Raw genomic sequence first — 16,370 nt, forward strand, 5'->3', positions numbered from 1 at the left:
CTCCTCCCACTGTGATCCATAACTTGATGAAATCTCCTCCAAAATGTCTTCAGCTTATTTATGACGTGGGACTTGTCCCTATTAAATCCCATTTCCCCAAGCTTCGATGCTATCTTCTCGTAAAACCAGCCATTTTTAATAGTGCCTGTCAAATCATATCCTGCAGCCTCCACCAACCTCAGTGAGATAATCTCTTGCGCCTCCTGATCACCCCAGTTGCAAACATAATTTAAAGTGATTTCTGAATCTAAACCTTTTACACGGCACACCAAATTTTTATACTACACACCAAATTTTTAAACTGATAATTTTTTTTTTATTGTACTTCTAATTGAGGAGATGAGCCACCGTCAGCCTTACCTCAGGACTCCAGCAGACTGCCTCAACGTGCGGTTGAACGTGCTCACCCAAAAACGTGCGTCATTTTTGTCCCGGGATGCAACTTGTCCTTTTATTTTTCCACTGAGGTAATTGGCACACAGCCATTAGCTGATGCCTGGGATGTGAGAAGGGATTGAGGCCGTCAATCCTTGGAGTGATTTTGCATAATTTGATGCTGACATGCAGATCGATTCACTTTCCCACTGGACCCTTAATCAGTAAATTGACCATCACTGGACAAGGTGCCAGTGAAAAAGTGGCTACTGATGGTCCAAAACAAATAATTATGAGAGTTAGCACTAGATAAGAAAGTTTTTTTCAATTAAAACATTTCCTCAATTCGAACCAGATTCACAATGCATGTTTAAGCATTGGATTAGATATACTCCTATTGATCTTGGAAAAGCTAAATGGAAGAGAGGCCCTCAATAAAGAGGCCACTGAATACTGCTGTATAGATCACAATTCTAAATCTGTCCATAGTGGACGATCCAATTTATCAGAATTTTAAAAAATCCAAAAAGTTAAATAGCGAATATTAGCAGCCCGATAATAAAATCTAAAATTAGGTAAGGCCATACCTTCATCTTTGTTCAATTTTTGTAAATGACATTTTTTTCTAAATTCGAGGGTTTTTGTTCTTCCAAATAAATGAAGTAACTTTTGAGTCAATATTATTAAAAAGATTTTGGGTGAAAACTGGCATCGCTTGAAATAAATATAAAAACTTTGGTAATATTATCATTTTAACTGCATTAATACAACCACTAAAGATCATCATGAAAGGAGACCATTAGAAAAAGAATCTCACGTACTTGAATAGAGGAGAAAAACTGAATTTATATAAATTTTCAAATCTTTTACTAATTTTAACGCTTAAGTATGTGACATTATCTCTAACAATCTTTAGTGGAACTTGAGTTCCACTAAATATGCAGGGACCTGCATATTAATTTGAAAAAGTTCACTTTTATGAAGGTTCATTTTTTATCCAGAGAAATAACTGAATTGAGATAGGTCTTTCAGGATCTAAAAGATAAACTAATAAGTCATTTGCATACAAAAAACCTTATGAATTACTCCATCTCTGACAATCCCTTGAACTTCCGAAGAGTTTCTAAGGGCTATTGCCAGAGGTTCTAAAACTGAATCAAATAGCAAGGAGCTAAGGGGGCATCACTGCCCAGATCCCCTAAACAACCTGAATGAGAAGGATTTGTTATTAATAGTAATTACCATAGCAAAAGGGCTACAATAGATCAAGTTAATCCATGATATAAACCCCATACCAAAATTAAATCTCCTTAAATTTCAAATAAATACTTCCACTCCACTTATATTCTGGAATTATGTCCGAAGGGGAATATTAATGCTCATTAATATACAGATATTAAGATGTGAATATCAATTTTTAATAAATCGAGTCTGAACTTCACCTTCAGGTCTCTATTGAAATAAAGTTTATAAATGCTGTACTTTTTAGTCTTATTGTTCTGTTCGCTGTGACAACTGTAGATATCTCAGTTAATTCATATTCATTTTCAATGGTGCATGAAGATTATCTAGAAGAACTGGTTCTCCAATTCATAATATGTAATATTTTAGGTACAATATGAAGCACATGAATGTAGCTAGGAGGCTGAGGTCATCATTACACAAAAATATAAACTACATGTTACAAGGGTGATTGCGGTAGAAAAAAACTCTAAGGAAAGAAAAAGTTTAATATGAAAAGTGTAATAGTTTTCACCAAAACTACAAAATGTTATTTGTATAATTGAAAAACATCTAGGGGCACATGGCTCTGGGAGGATGAACATAGTATGCTTGCTAGAATGGAGATGAGGAAAGGGTTTCAATATTCTTAGGCATATTAGACAATTAATTAATTTGGTGCTATTGTAGCCTTGTATGGATGGTCGTCCAAAAAAGACACCCTGAGACCATCTGAAGACAGCCAGAGATGGAGAGTCATCAAAATACAGCCGTTTCTTTATGATTGATGCATTACAGCACCTAATCGTCTGAATAGACCTGGGATTGTCTGATCTCGGAAGCTAAGCAGGCTCAGGCCTGGTCAGTACTTGGGAGGAGAGACCGCCTCGGGAACACTAGATGCTGTAGGTTTCTGTGAGGGGCGCTGGACAAAGTGGCAACTCTGTCTGTCTGTCTTACAGTAGACAAAAGTTAGAGAATTTCACACAAGTTACATTCTAAATGTATTACGGGACAATAATGGAACCTGTAATGTGGTGAGGTAATTAGGAGGAGGAAAATTTGTCAATTTCTTGAAAGAGGGCGCAACATCTCAGACAAAAGAATAAAATGCAGGTTTGGAATCAGACCATGATGAATTATAAATGTCAAACTTAATTTATACATTGATCATCTTGAAAAGAAGACCCAAAAGAAACTGATGAGCTTTGTTGCCCAAAACCAATGATCAGATTTACTATTTATTGCTTAACTAACCAAAGTCATGCAAACAAATCATCTGTAATGGATTGTATTAGTCATTTGCATTATTATTACGTGATATTTTCAGTCATTGTTACTTCCTTCTGGATCAAGACAACCACTGTATTCCCTGGCTGTTACAACAACATACAATTTTTTTTTGCAGGGGAACAAAAATCTTACAAATGGTAAACTCAATTGCTTAATAAAGCATTTTGTACAGAGAACAATAAAGGCAAACTGAAGACCATGGGAAACAAAGTGAAGTTGCAATAAAACTGGGAGAAAAAGTGAGCAAAAATAAAGAATACATCAGTAAAGCATACAGTAAAACATGCAGCTTTTTCCATTCCTCATGTCACAAAGTAAGGAGGGTCCTCGTTCTTTAAAACGTAAGCTTCACCCAAGTCCTGTCTCTTGATGAACTTACCTAAATCAGTATGTGCACTGCTTAAAAGCTGCTTGAACTTTTCATGGCGAGACTTTTCTCTTATAGTCATTGGTGGTGCTCCTGATGCATTCTGATCAGAAATCCTCGCCACTAATGGAATTACAGGCCGAAAAGGGAGTGACTGTTGTTTCTGCAGTGTTATTCTGCTTAAAGTCACACCTGGAATAAAAATAAGGTTGTAGTCATTATCCTCACAAAACCTTACTGAATAAAAACTGTTTCAGGTCACAGGGGGGAAAAAAAAGGCCTTCACAGGATCATCTGCCTCTCCTACTTCATAGATTTCCAAAGGAAAATTTAACACAATTGATCAAGCAATAATAATGACAAACAAAAATGCCACAGGGATGAACATTAAATAATCATATTTCTAATTTTTCACATCATTGGTGATTTCCATTAGCAGATCCTTGCTGAATATTGTCCTTCCCTGCACAATACTAAGGTCAATCCAACAAGGCCCTGGGATCAGAAAGATATTCATTATTTCTCCTCTCTATTTACCAGATATTTAAGTTTCATGGAATTACCAACTTCAGAAAGTGTCTGAGCCATACATTATATTACAGAGATAGCCTTACACCTTCATTTCTATTTCAAATATAGGAAGGTCAAATTGTCCTTTGTTGTATATATTCCAGTAAATTCTCAGATTACACACAGTTTTAATAATGCAATTCTGTCAGATGGCATCAAACCCTGGACCTGCCACTTGAGTCTTTGTGATGTAGAGCATGTCCTGGGGAGAATAACATCACCTCCCATATTACAACCTGCAAGATTTTAAACAGAAATACATGGCCTGGAATAGTCAGTTCCTATTTAGAGCATCCAAGTCAAAAATATTATTTCAATGTAGCCATTCAAAATTTTAATCATGGTTTTATATCCTTGATTTATTTCCCAGAAGGCATTTCCATTCCAGTGCTTAGAATGAGCTCATCCAGAAATGTTTCTCAACTGGAGTAGAATAGAGAAACCACTGAAGTGAGTGTGTGTGCTATATAGGAGTTCAGGAATATCATTGTGCTACAAAACTGCAGAGGAATCTTTATATAAATTATTTCAAAATTATCCAAAACACTGTTCCCTATCAAACAGTATTTAGACATACATACATGCAGTACAGTAACAGGTTGATTCAGCCCAGTTACATACACCCAGACCCAATTGACTTAAAATCCCGGTATGTTTTGAATAGTGGGAGGAAACTGGAGCACCCAGAAGAAACCCACCCAGAACGTAATGTTACATACTAGACAGCAGCAATAGAAATTAGCGCAGTGTTATATTTAATTATTAATCAACAATAATAACACCTTATCTAAACTTATCCCCCAACCATACACAAATATACTTGTGTGTGTTTGTGTGGAATACCCCAGTTCAAAGTTCAGTCTCAGAACATCAATTTTGACACAGGTTTTAACTTGATGCGACAAACAGGCTTTACATGGATGTGACACACAGGCTTTAGATGGATGCGAAGCAGATCACGAAGTAGGTGGGAGAGACTGGGGTGACAGAATGCTTATTAACTCACAAAACCCTCGTCGAGGTGCTTCCAGCGAAATGACCTTTCTAGACAAGTGACAACCAAAACTCCCCTCTTCTTTGGCGTAGGGAACACAAAATGAGTGATGCTCACAAAGCTTCTAAAACCTTTTCCCGTTGGTCATCCGAACAAGTAACCCTCACAATGGGCACAATCCAAATCCAGTATTTCTTCTGCTTCCAGAACCCTTTCTGTAGGTCAGCCGATCAAAGAGTGGTCTTCTCATTCCCCTAGAACCTGGAGAAATCAGACACCGTCTATTGGTGCCCGAGGCCACAGCTTCCCTTCAAAGGATGTTTCTCCACGTACTGACTCCTCAAAATGGCCATACTCATTCCCCTATAGCATGGGGAAATCAGACAGATTGTCCATAACTATTCAGTACTGTATTGCTTCCAAGAGCACTGCTCCACAGCACTGCCTCCTCAAAATGGTCCCGTTCATTCTGCTATAACACAGGGAAATCAGACAGATTGTCCATAACCATTCAGTACTGCATTGCTTCCAAGAGCACTGCTCCACAGCACTGTCATCTCAAAATGGTCCCACTCATTCACCTCTATTTATCACACGAGGCCACTTCAGCACAGCATCCCTTTCAAAGATGCTTCTTCAGGGTCCCTGAGTGAAAAGGTGTACTCAGTCTTGCATCTGTTGGCCATATGGTCTCTGCAACTGGGTTTTCCCAGGGCCCCTTCCTCTCTCTTCAGATATATCTCATTTAAGAACCGTACGGTCATCAGTCACTCCCAAAAACCTGCTGGGCTTTCTTAAATTTGTTCTCTGAAAGGGACAGTCCCACACAACTCAAAATGAACTGGGAGTACGTAATAATACAAATTCCTTATAGTCAGCGCTGGATTCGAACCCCCAATTGCTGGTGCTGCTGCCGTATTGTGCTAACTGTGCAGCTACGTTAACTGTATTCATAAAAAAATGTTTATTTCTACTTGCTTTCATATCTGAAAGATCCAACCAACTGGTAGTTTCTCTTATTGCCACTGAAAGAGAGCTCTTAGCCAATAAAAACTCAGACGAAGATAGCATCCACTTCAATCCCTTTTTATTGGTATGTTCTGGGCTCAAACTTTCAATGGGGACAGAAGTACAAGGGAGGTCGGAATCAGGACATCATTGGAGAACAGACATGGGTTCACTGAGTTTCATCTGTAATAAACCAAAGGGACAAGGAATTATGAATCCCGAGCCAAATATTCCACTTGCGGTAACCCCAATTCTTTCAAATGAATCAGTTTAGACTTTTAGGAATAAAATAAGAATGGAAAAATGCATCTACAAAATTCTGCAGATTATGTCTTTTGATTAACTATCATTGAACTTAGATTTCACAACCCATTGATTCTTCCTTATAAATCTCACTGACGGTATGTCAAATATAATGCTCAGGAAAGATTCCATTCCAATTTGTACATATATCAAATATAACAGTCTATTTACAAGGATTCACACAAAGTAAAAGAACAGGCAAAAAAAAAATCAGTTTTGGTGCCTTTGGTTAAGATTGTATGATAATCTTAAGGGAAAATAACCATCATTCTTGAAATTATATGAAAGAATTTGAATAACTTCAATTTAATATTTGATGTGAACAAAAGCATTTCCAACATTTCTTCATCAAAGCAGCTCCAAAATACTCTATTATTGCATCCAAAATTGTGAAAATACCTGTCGTGGAACCACTGTATTGCTCTGTGCACTTTCTGTATGAATGTACTGAATAGGCTAGTCTGCCCCTGCACCTGTGACTCCTCCCCTCAGAATCCCCATAATGGATGTTACACCCAAACCCCTCCCTCAGTACCTGCCTTGGAACTCAGCCAGCAACATGTGAGACGTGTGATTAAAGCCTATTAATCATAACTCTCAGTCTAACGTGGTTATTCAATAGTGCTACAATTTAACCACCGTAATTTTCATGGCATGCACAAGACAATATGGGCGGATAAACTAGACACCGGCCCAAAAAACCCAGAGTCCTCCATCAAAATCGATCAATGGTTGCACTACCTCAACACCTTCATGAGACACACAAAGTGCAGAGTGTGGAAGATAAACAGGACCTACTCTTTGCTCAGGTTGCCCACCACATTTTTCAAATGATCAGAGACTGTAATACTTATTTGGCCACAATGGAGCTCCTGCAGAGACAGTATCAGACCCTGACGAATGTTCTCTATACCAGGTACCTTCTAGGCAGTTGTAGACAAACGCATGGTGAATTCTGTGGGAGCTGGGGTGGGGACCTGTGCCTGCAGAGATATCTCTGTTTCCCTCCACTTGGAAGAACTGATACATGACACATCTGTGGCTGGATTCAAGTCTGATCATATCACACAGACTCCTAGAAAAGGGCAATCGAAGCCTGCAAGAAGTCGGTGACCTGGCAAAAATCACTCGAGTCAGTGCAGCTAAATATGGAGGTTTTCATTTCTGGAAATGTGGCCGCCATTTTGGGATGCAGGGTTCCAGGTCACCTCTGCCGCCATTGACCACCCAAAGTGCTACTTCTGTGGCCATGCTAAGCACCCCCATAGGTCACAATGGGATGGTACTTCAGTCCAAACCTTCCTCCAGCAGCGCCATATGTGGCCTGAAGCTGCCGCCATTTGGACCGCATCACTTCCGGCGCCACTTCCGGTCATGGGGAATGGCTTGGAAGGACCGTGGGGACAGCAAACCCAGGTCAGCATAACTTTCAGTATCACTTCCAGTAGCGAGGATCAGCATCTTGGGGTGGGGGTGGGCGCCCATGAACCAGTACTACAACAGTGATTCAGACAACGACTAGATGTTGACCTCGATCACCCTGGACCAGGACAGCCCACTTCAACTAGCCAGGGCCATTATGTGCAACGAGGTAAACATTCGAGTCACAAACTGCCTATTTGGAACCGGGAGGACAGAGAGCTTCATTCACCCAGGCACAGTACAGTGCTACCCCTTGTGGTAACTCCAGCAAAATATAAAGACACCCTAGCCTCCAAATCCCACTCAGCCGAGATCCATGGCAGCTGCACCGCTGTGCTTGGCACTAAGTATAAGAATTTTAAGCTCCTTATTATGCCACAGCTCTGCATGCCAATCATACAAGAATTGTATTTTCAGTGCTAATTCAAGCACATCTAAATGTAGTTTGACGGGTCCCACCACCCCTTCACAGAGTGCAACTATCAAGTTTTAAACCACCCTCCCTTCCCTTGGAACACAACCTGAGGCCTATCCACCCTCCAGGTCCCACTGCCACCCCTGTTTGAGAACCTCACCCCCAAATGCAAGTCTGTTACCTCCAAGAGCAGGCAATACAGCCCTGGAGACAAATCCTTCATCGAAGCAGAAGTTAAACGACTTCTGACTGAAGGGATCATAGAACCCAGCACCAGCCCCAGAGGGCACAGTTGGTAGTGGTTAAGAGCAGAGAGAAACACCAGATGGTCATCGACTATAGTCAGACCATAAACCAATTTACCCAGCTGGATGCCTACCTATTCCCTCTCATCATCAACATGGTGAACGAGATCACCCAGTTCCGGGTCCTCTCAACCATCGATCTCAAGTTGGCTTAACACCAACTCACCCAGAGGTAGATGGCCACCTCTACCACTTACTCCAGAACCCCTTCAGGGTCACCAATGGGGTCTCCATCTTTCAGAAGGAGATGGACTGGGTAGTGGAAGACTATGGGTTAAAGCCATATTTCCCTATCTGGACTTCGTGGCCATCCGAGGCCATGACACTAATCTACTGCATGGTGGAGAATGGCTGGTGGAGAATAGCTGCCACTGCTCCACAACCTCTAGGGCCTGAAAAGGTTCTTAGGGTTCTTTTCCTACTACATCCAGTGAGTCCCTAATTATGCAGACAAAACCTACCCCCTGGTGAAAACAACCACCTCCACCTAACCCCCCCCCATCAGCAGAAGGCCAAGCAGCATTCACACGCATCAAGGACGACATCGCCAGGGCAGCGCTGCACACTGTGGACAAATCCATCCCATTCCAGGTGGAGAGTGATGTGTCCGACTTTACCCTGGCTGCCACACTCAGCCAGGAAGGCAGACCCGAACTCTGACATTCAGCCATTGAGGTAGTCCAGGCCACTGCGGAAGCTGTGCACCACAGAAGGCACAACTTAGCCAGCAAACTGACGACTGACAGCCCCTTTTATGTTCAATAACAAACAGCGGGGAAAAATTAAGAATGATAAGATCCTGAGAATAATTAAGCTATCCACCTACAACTAAGAGATCTTGTACTAGCCTGGGAAGCTGAACGAGGCTCCCGAAGCTCTGTCCTGAGGGACATGTGCCAACGCGTAGTCAGACCACCTACAAGCCCTCCACATCAGCATCTGTCACCAGGCTCTACCACTTTGTTAGAGCTCACAACGTCCTTTACTCAGTTGAGGATATCAGGAAACTGACCCAGAGCTGCATGGAATGCAAACGCAAATTCTACCAGCCAGACAAAACTCAGCTGATGAAAGCCACCCACCCTTTCAAATGCCTGAGTATTGACTTCAAGGATACCCCCCCCCAGCCCCCAACCAACCGGAACGTACACTTTCTGAACATTATCGATGAATACTCACGCTTCCCTTTCACCATCCCCTCACCAGACGTGGCCATGGCCACAGTCATAAAGTCACTATGCAATATATTCACTCTGTTTAGATACCCCTGCTATATCCATAGCATCTGGGGATCTTAGTTTTTGAGTGAGGAGCTGCGCCTGTACCGGCTGGCCAAGCACATAGCCACGAGCAGGACCATAAGCTATAAGCCCAGAGAGAACAGCCAGATAGAAAGGGTGAATGCCACCGTCTGGAAGGCAATCCTCCTAGCCCTCGTCGAAAAGCCTGCCATCTCCCAGTGGCAAGGCACTCCACACTACCAGATTGCTCCTCTGTATTGCTACGCCGCATAAAAGGCGCCTTTCCTTCCCCAGTAAGTTGGCATTGGGATCCATATTTCCAACCTGGCTGATGACCCCTGGGCCTCTTCTGATCCAGAGGCATACAGGAGCCACAAGACTGCCAACTCTCCCCTACCGGTGAGAAGGTCCTCCTCCTCCACGCAAGCCCAAGTACGCTTATGTAGAATACCAGGATGGACAGCAAGAGATGGTTTCAGTCCAGGACCCCTCGAATGACCAAAATGTGGAGTGGAAATCAAAAACTTTTATGCATCGGCTCTGAATCCTTACATTGTAGTTGTAACTCCTTGAAGTGCCAGAAATGAGTAACAGCTCCTCATTACCTGACATGCAGAGCATGAAGTAACCACCACCTTTTGCTGACTCCACCCAACCCCCCTTCAATTTTCAGCTGCTTCTTTTTACAAGGATTTGAGTTCTTGGATAATCAAACTTATCCATATTTATCACTAAATATTCTTTTACATTAAACAATGTTGGGCAGGAATGGAGAAATTGAGATTATTTCACACAGAGCTAAATAGTGTGCTGCTTGAGAGACAAAATTTTGAAAATTTGCCAGGAGCAGTTCCCAGCTTTTGTGAAATGCAGTGGTTATTGGTAGTTAGAAAGAAACTGGACTATTCCCAAAATGCAATTTTGTGAGCATTTACAGTACAACTCCAATTATCCGAAATCAGATTCTCCAAAATCCTCAGATATCCAAAAGTTTTCCAGAGCCAAACTCACTCGGGATTCCAGGCTCCTGGTGGCATCAACAGTGAGCCTTGGACTCCCAGCAGTGGCAGCAATGGACCTCGGGCTCCCGACACGAGTTGGGCCTCAGTGGGGAGGTGTCAGTGGTGGCCAGCATTTTTTTTGTTGGTGAGAATTAAATATTATTTTAATGCTCAAAAAGCCTTTCCTTGTTGTTTGTTGTTGTTTAAACACTGTTACAAGTGATTTGCTGTTGCTATTGGGCTGTGTTTTTTTAAAAATGTCCGGTTTGTCCAAAATGGGCCTGGTCCCGGCCATTTCAGATAATCGGAGTTGTACTGTAGTTACAAAGAAAATGCCACTTAAGTAAATTAAATTTTTGCCATTTACACATATTTGCATGCCCATGGCCCATTGAAATTTGGTATTGAAGATTATTGATCATTCACAATTTTTGAATGATAATGGGCTCTGCTTCAATAAAGTTTTTTTTTGAGGGCAAGAATCCGGATGCAGCAGTTGCATACACTCATACTCCCCCCTCATGATCCCAGAAACTTTGAAAATAGGAAATAATACAGAAATCAGCTGGTTGATAAGAACCTTCAAAGAATTGTTTGTCTCTGCAGGTGTCATCAACTGAGAACTTCCAGCACCTTCCATTTCATTTAAGGTCTTGATATTGTTGCTTACAGAAGCCATAAATGGTAAATCATTAATTCATGAGACAAAATAATGTTTCCAATTTTGACATTCTACAATGATCAAGAACAGAACCAACCCAGCAACAGTTGTGCAAACAGATTGTTAGTTACCTGAAGATTTTGAAAGTGGTACTTCACTGTTCGACTTGACCACCTTGCCATTTGTTTTAGCCTCATCAATCGATTCAGATTGGTTCATTATTTCTCCTGGTTGGTCTTTTAATTTATTGTGGTTTTGAATGACCTGAGCTGCAGTCGCCATTGCAACCTTTGAATTAAGACTTTGGGAAGCAACAGACAGGAACTCCTCTTCTTCATCATCCCCAATGTCCCAAGCATCACTGGTGCTTTTTGCAAACTCATGGAAACTCGAGGTTCTCTTTGACTTTGATTGTGTGTACATCTTGGAACCTTCTTTAAGTAAGCTGCAGGATGAAAGGAACACAAGAAGTTCATTTTGCATGAAATTAACTGTCCTGACAGCTCAATCAAAACATTATCCCCAAATTATGATTGTGGCTTATATTCCATGAATGTTAATTGCATATCAGTACATTAAACCCCATTCATTCTAGAATTCAAGCAACCTGCAACCTCAAGCAATTGGTTAAAAAAAAATCAAAACAAGAGTTTGAAACACAAAAGTAGCATAATGGCAAAAATAGCATATTTAAATACACAGCCCAACAACAATAAATGTTAACTGAATAAATTTTGCAATAGTCTTAAAACATCCAACATTCCATCAAAATGGCAGTTGCCTTAAGCAGTCATCAAGGACAATGGCAACCCAGAGCAAATAACAAGGCTTCCATAACTTACTATCATTGTCTTGCTCCAGGATTTGAAAGATCAGAACAAATGTATTTTGACAGGGTAAACAATGAAAAAATTATAACCTTCACGGTTGCCTGCAAAATATCAGCTTCCAATCCAAGTTGTAAGATTCAAAACAATTGACAATGGGTATTATGAACTCCAAAAATGTATGATTTATTAATTGTACAACACTTCTAATCAGCTGCAAACCACACACACAGGAATAATTTGATTTGCACAGTATTTAAGCATTTGAAGGGAGAGGGTGAGCAGATAGCATCGTCCATCTTGGTACCAACAATACAGGCAGGAAGAGACAGGAGGTTTTGCAAAAGAGACTTTGAGGAGCTAGGTCACCTCTCAGGTTGTAATCGCATGATTATTACTCCCTGAGCCACACGCTCATAAAAACACAAATAAACATAGCTAAGTGCAAGGATAAAGGATTGGTTCAGGAGCAAAGGCTTCAGAGTCTTAGAGCATTGAGCTTTATTTTACAGGGAAGATGGGACATGTTCAAGAGGGTCAAGCTGCACCAGAATGGAAGAGCCACCAATATCCTGGCAGGGAAAGTGACCCAAAGCATCAGTAAAGTATGTGAACAAGCAGAGGTTAATTTGCATGATAAAGCAAGCAAGCTCAGTAGCAGGACAACATTAATTTTAATAGGAGAAATCTGACAGGGAAAGATGAACTCAGGGCCTGGCATGGGATATGAAAGACATAAGGTAGGAGAGAGGGGAGGGGGACTGGCAGCTCAATGTTCCACAATATACATGCCATAGGTGACAACACTTTGGGACAAATGACAAGTCAAAGCTCTTAATTGGGACAAAGCACATTTTGATGGGATGAGACGGAAACTTGCAAAGATTGATTGGGAGATGTTTGTAGATTAAGGGATGTCAAACAAATGGGAAGCTTTTAAAAGAGAGATTGGGAAAGTCCAGGGAACGCATGTTCCTGATAGTGTTAAAGATGGCAAGATTACGGAAATTAAGGGTCTGGTGATGAAAGAGACTCATCAAGTCAAATCAAGTTTCCTTTATTTATTGTTTATACCATGCTCACACAGTAAAAGCGATATACCGTTTCTCCAGGACCATGTACCATATTTACACAAATACAAGTTAGAATAGAATAGAAGTTAAACACATTAAAATATTAAAGTAACAGTCCAGTCCATGGTACCCTATCTCCAAATGTTCTGGGAGTTCAGGAGTCTGATGGCTTGGGGGAAAAACTATTGCCTAATTTGGACACAAGGACACAAGGATGCTGCAGTACCTTCTATCAGATGGCAGAAAGGAGAACAGTTTACTTGAAAGGTGTGTGGAGTCCTTCACAATGTTCATTGCCTTTCGCCTTCATTAAGTTTTGTAAATGTCCTTCATGATAGGAAAATAGTCCCCAATGATCTTTTTCGTTGACTTCACTATCCTTTGCAGGGTCTTGCAGTCTGAGGAGGTACAGCTTCCAAACCAGGCAGTGATGCCATGGCACAGGATGCTCTCGATACATCCTCTGTAAAAATGTAGTGAGGATGGAAGGTGGGAAATGAACTTTCCTCAGCCTTCGCAGGAAGTAAAGGTGCTGCTGGACATTTTTTGGCTATAGAGCTTGTGTTAAGGAAACAGGTGTGGTTCTCTGCCAAGTGCAGTCCAAGGAACTTGATATTCTTGGCAACCTCAATGGTGAAGCAGTCAATGGTTAGCAGAGACCGGGGCCACTTGAAAGTGACAACCATCTCTTTTGTTTTTTTAATGTTCAGATGCAGGTTGTTGGCTGCACCTCATCTCTGTACGCTGACTCATCATTCATACTGATCAGGCACACCACGGCCATGTTATCAGCGAACCTGATGATGAGGTTTGAGCTGTCAGATAAATACAGTTGAGATCAAGCAAATCCTTTGAGCAGTATAGAGGATGCATGAATTCACTAAAGAGGAAAATAAAAGCAAAGAGGGGGATACAAGATGACATTGGCAGATAAGGTCAAGAATACCAACAGATTCTACAAGTACATTAAAGGCATAAGAGTAACTTGGGAGAGAATATGGTCCCTTTAATGATAAACAAGGTCATCCATGTTTGGAACCACAGGACATGGGAGAGGTCCTATATGAGTATTTCTCATCTGTATCTACTGCAGAGAAGGACATGGAGGCGAGAGAACTTGGGGAACTAAATAGCAAGGTCTTGAAGGGAATCCACATGACAGAAGGGGAGGTGTTCAATGTCTTAAAACATAACAATAGACAAATCCCCAGCACCGAACAAGTAAATCCAATGACATTATGAGAAGCTGGAAAGAAAAATTCAGGACCATGGCACATATTTGCATCCAAATTAAGCACAGAGAAGGTGAGAGATTAAAGGATGGTTAATGTGTCTTTATTTTCAAAAAGCAGTAAAGATGAGGCCAGATCACCCAGCTATAGGAAGTATGTCATTCAACTGGAAAAGGGGCAGAAAAGATTCATGAGAACGTTGCCAAGATTAAACTTAAATCACAAGGATAGGCTGAGACTTTTCTCCCTGAAGCAGAGGAGGCGATGAGGGAATATTTAATTTCTTGAAGTTTCTAAAAACATGATCAGGGTTGGGGAACGTAAAACTGGCGAGTAGAGATTTAAGGAGAGTGGAGAATATAAAACTGGACCTGAAGGGTATTCCTTCACACCAAAGGTGGTGGATAAATGGTACGAGTTGCCAGAGGAAATGGTAGAGGTGGAAATATTTGTAACATTCCAAAGACATTTAAACAGTTAAATTGATAGGAAAGGTTTACAGGAATATGGGCAGAACACAGGCAAATGGGACAAGTTGGTTGACATGGACAAGCTAGGCTGAATGATCTGCTTCCGTGCTATGATTCAAGGCCTAAAAAGCACTTAAATATTCCAACAATTGTATGTGCACCTGCTCACACCCATTTGCTGTTGTCATAATTCTATGATGCAATCCGCCTCACGGACCCGTCCCCTGAAACCCTCTGGGATCAGTTGAAGACTACCATACTGCAATCCACTGAAGAGGTACTGGGCTTCTCCTCCAGGAAAAACAAGGACTGGTTCGACGAAAACAGCCAGGAAATCCAGGAGCTGCTGGCAAAGAAGTGAGCTGCCCACCAGGCTCACCTTACAAAGCTGTCCTGTCCAGAGAAGAAACAAGCCTTCCATCACGCGTGCAGCCATCTTCGGCGCAAACTCCGGGAGATCCAAAATGAGTGGTGGACTAGCCTCACCAAGCGAACCCAGCTCAGCGCGGACACTGGCGACTTCAGGGGTTTCTACGAGGCTCTAAAGGCTGTGTACGGCCCCTCACCCCAAGTCCAAAGCCCGCTGCGCAGCTCAGACGGCAAAGTCCTCCTCAGCGACAAGATCTCCATCCTCAACCGATGGTCAGAACACTTCCAATCTCTTTTCAGAGCCAACCACTCAGTCCAAGATTCCGCCCTGCTCCAGCTCCCTCAACAGCCCCTAAGGCTAGAGCTGGATGAGGTCCTCACCCAGGATGAGACATATAAGGCAATCGAACAACTGAAAAGTGGCAAAGCAGCAGGTATGGATGGAATCCCCCAGAGGTCTGGAAGGCTGGCGGCAAAACTCTGCATGCCAAACTGCATGAGTTTTTCAAGCTTTGTTGGGACCAAGGAAAACTGCCTCAGGACCTTCGTGATGCCACCATCATCACCCTGTACAAAAACAAAGGCGAGAAATCAGACTGCTCAAACTACAGGGGAATCACGCTGCTCTCCATTGCAGGCAAAATCTTCGCTAGGATTCTCCTAAATAGAATAATACCTAGTGTCGCCGAGAATATTCTCCCAGAATCACAGTGCGGCTTTCGTGCAAACAGAGGAACTACTGACATGGTCTTTGCCCTCAGACAGCTCCAAGAAAAATGCAGAGAACAAAACAAAGGACTCTACATCACCTTTGTTGACCTCACCAAAGCCTTTGACACCGTGAGCAGGAAAGGGCTTTGGCAAATACTAGAGCGCATCGGATGCCCCCCAAAGTTCCTCAACATGATTATCCAACTGCACAAAAACCAACAAGGTCGGGTCAGATACAGCAATGAGCTCTCTGAACCCTTCTCCATTAACAATGGCATGAAGCAAGGCTGTGTCCTCACACCAACCCTCTTTTCAATCTTCTTCAGCATGATGCTGAACCAAGCCATGAAAGACCTCAAAAATGAAGACGCTGTTTACATCCGGTACCGCACGGATGGCAGTCTCTTCAATCTGAGGCGCCTGCAAGCTCACACCAAGACACAAGAGAAACTTGTCCGTGAACTACTCTTTGCAGACGATGCCGCTTTAGTTGCCCATTCAGAGCCAGCTCT

At 42.0% G+C, this 16,370-nt stretch overlaps 1 protein-coding gene across 14 annotated transcripts in view; it reads right to left on the bottom strand.

The window, feature by feature from the left end:
- Nucleotides 1–16,370, bottom strand: part of LOC138765077 (TBC1 domain family member 22B-like) — a 209,502-nt gene that overhangs the window by 164,814 nt on the left and 28,318 nt on the right. For all 14 annotated transcript variants that reach the window (XM_069941761.1, XM_069941759.1, XM_069941765.1 and 11 more), the window contains 2 exons: nucleotides 11,308–11,621; nucleotides 3,269–3,448 (listed from right to left, as the gene is read on the bottom strand). In XM_069941761.1, coding sequence (XP_069797862.1) covers nucleotides 3,269–3,448; nucleotides 11,308–11,621 — 494 coding nt within the window. The remainder of the gene's footprint in view (nucleotides 1–3,268; nucleotides 3,449–11,307; nucleotides 11,622–16,370) is intronic.

Source organism: Narcine bancroftii, chromosome 5 (assembly GCF_036971445.1).
Source record: "Narcine bancroftii isolate sNarBan1 chromosome 5, sNarBan1.hap1, whole genome shotgun sequence".
Taxonomy (NCBI): Eukaryota; Metazoa; Chordata; class Chondrichthyes; order Torpediniformes; family Narcinidae; genus Narcine; species Narcine bancroftii.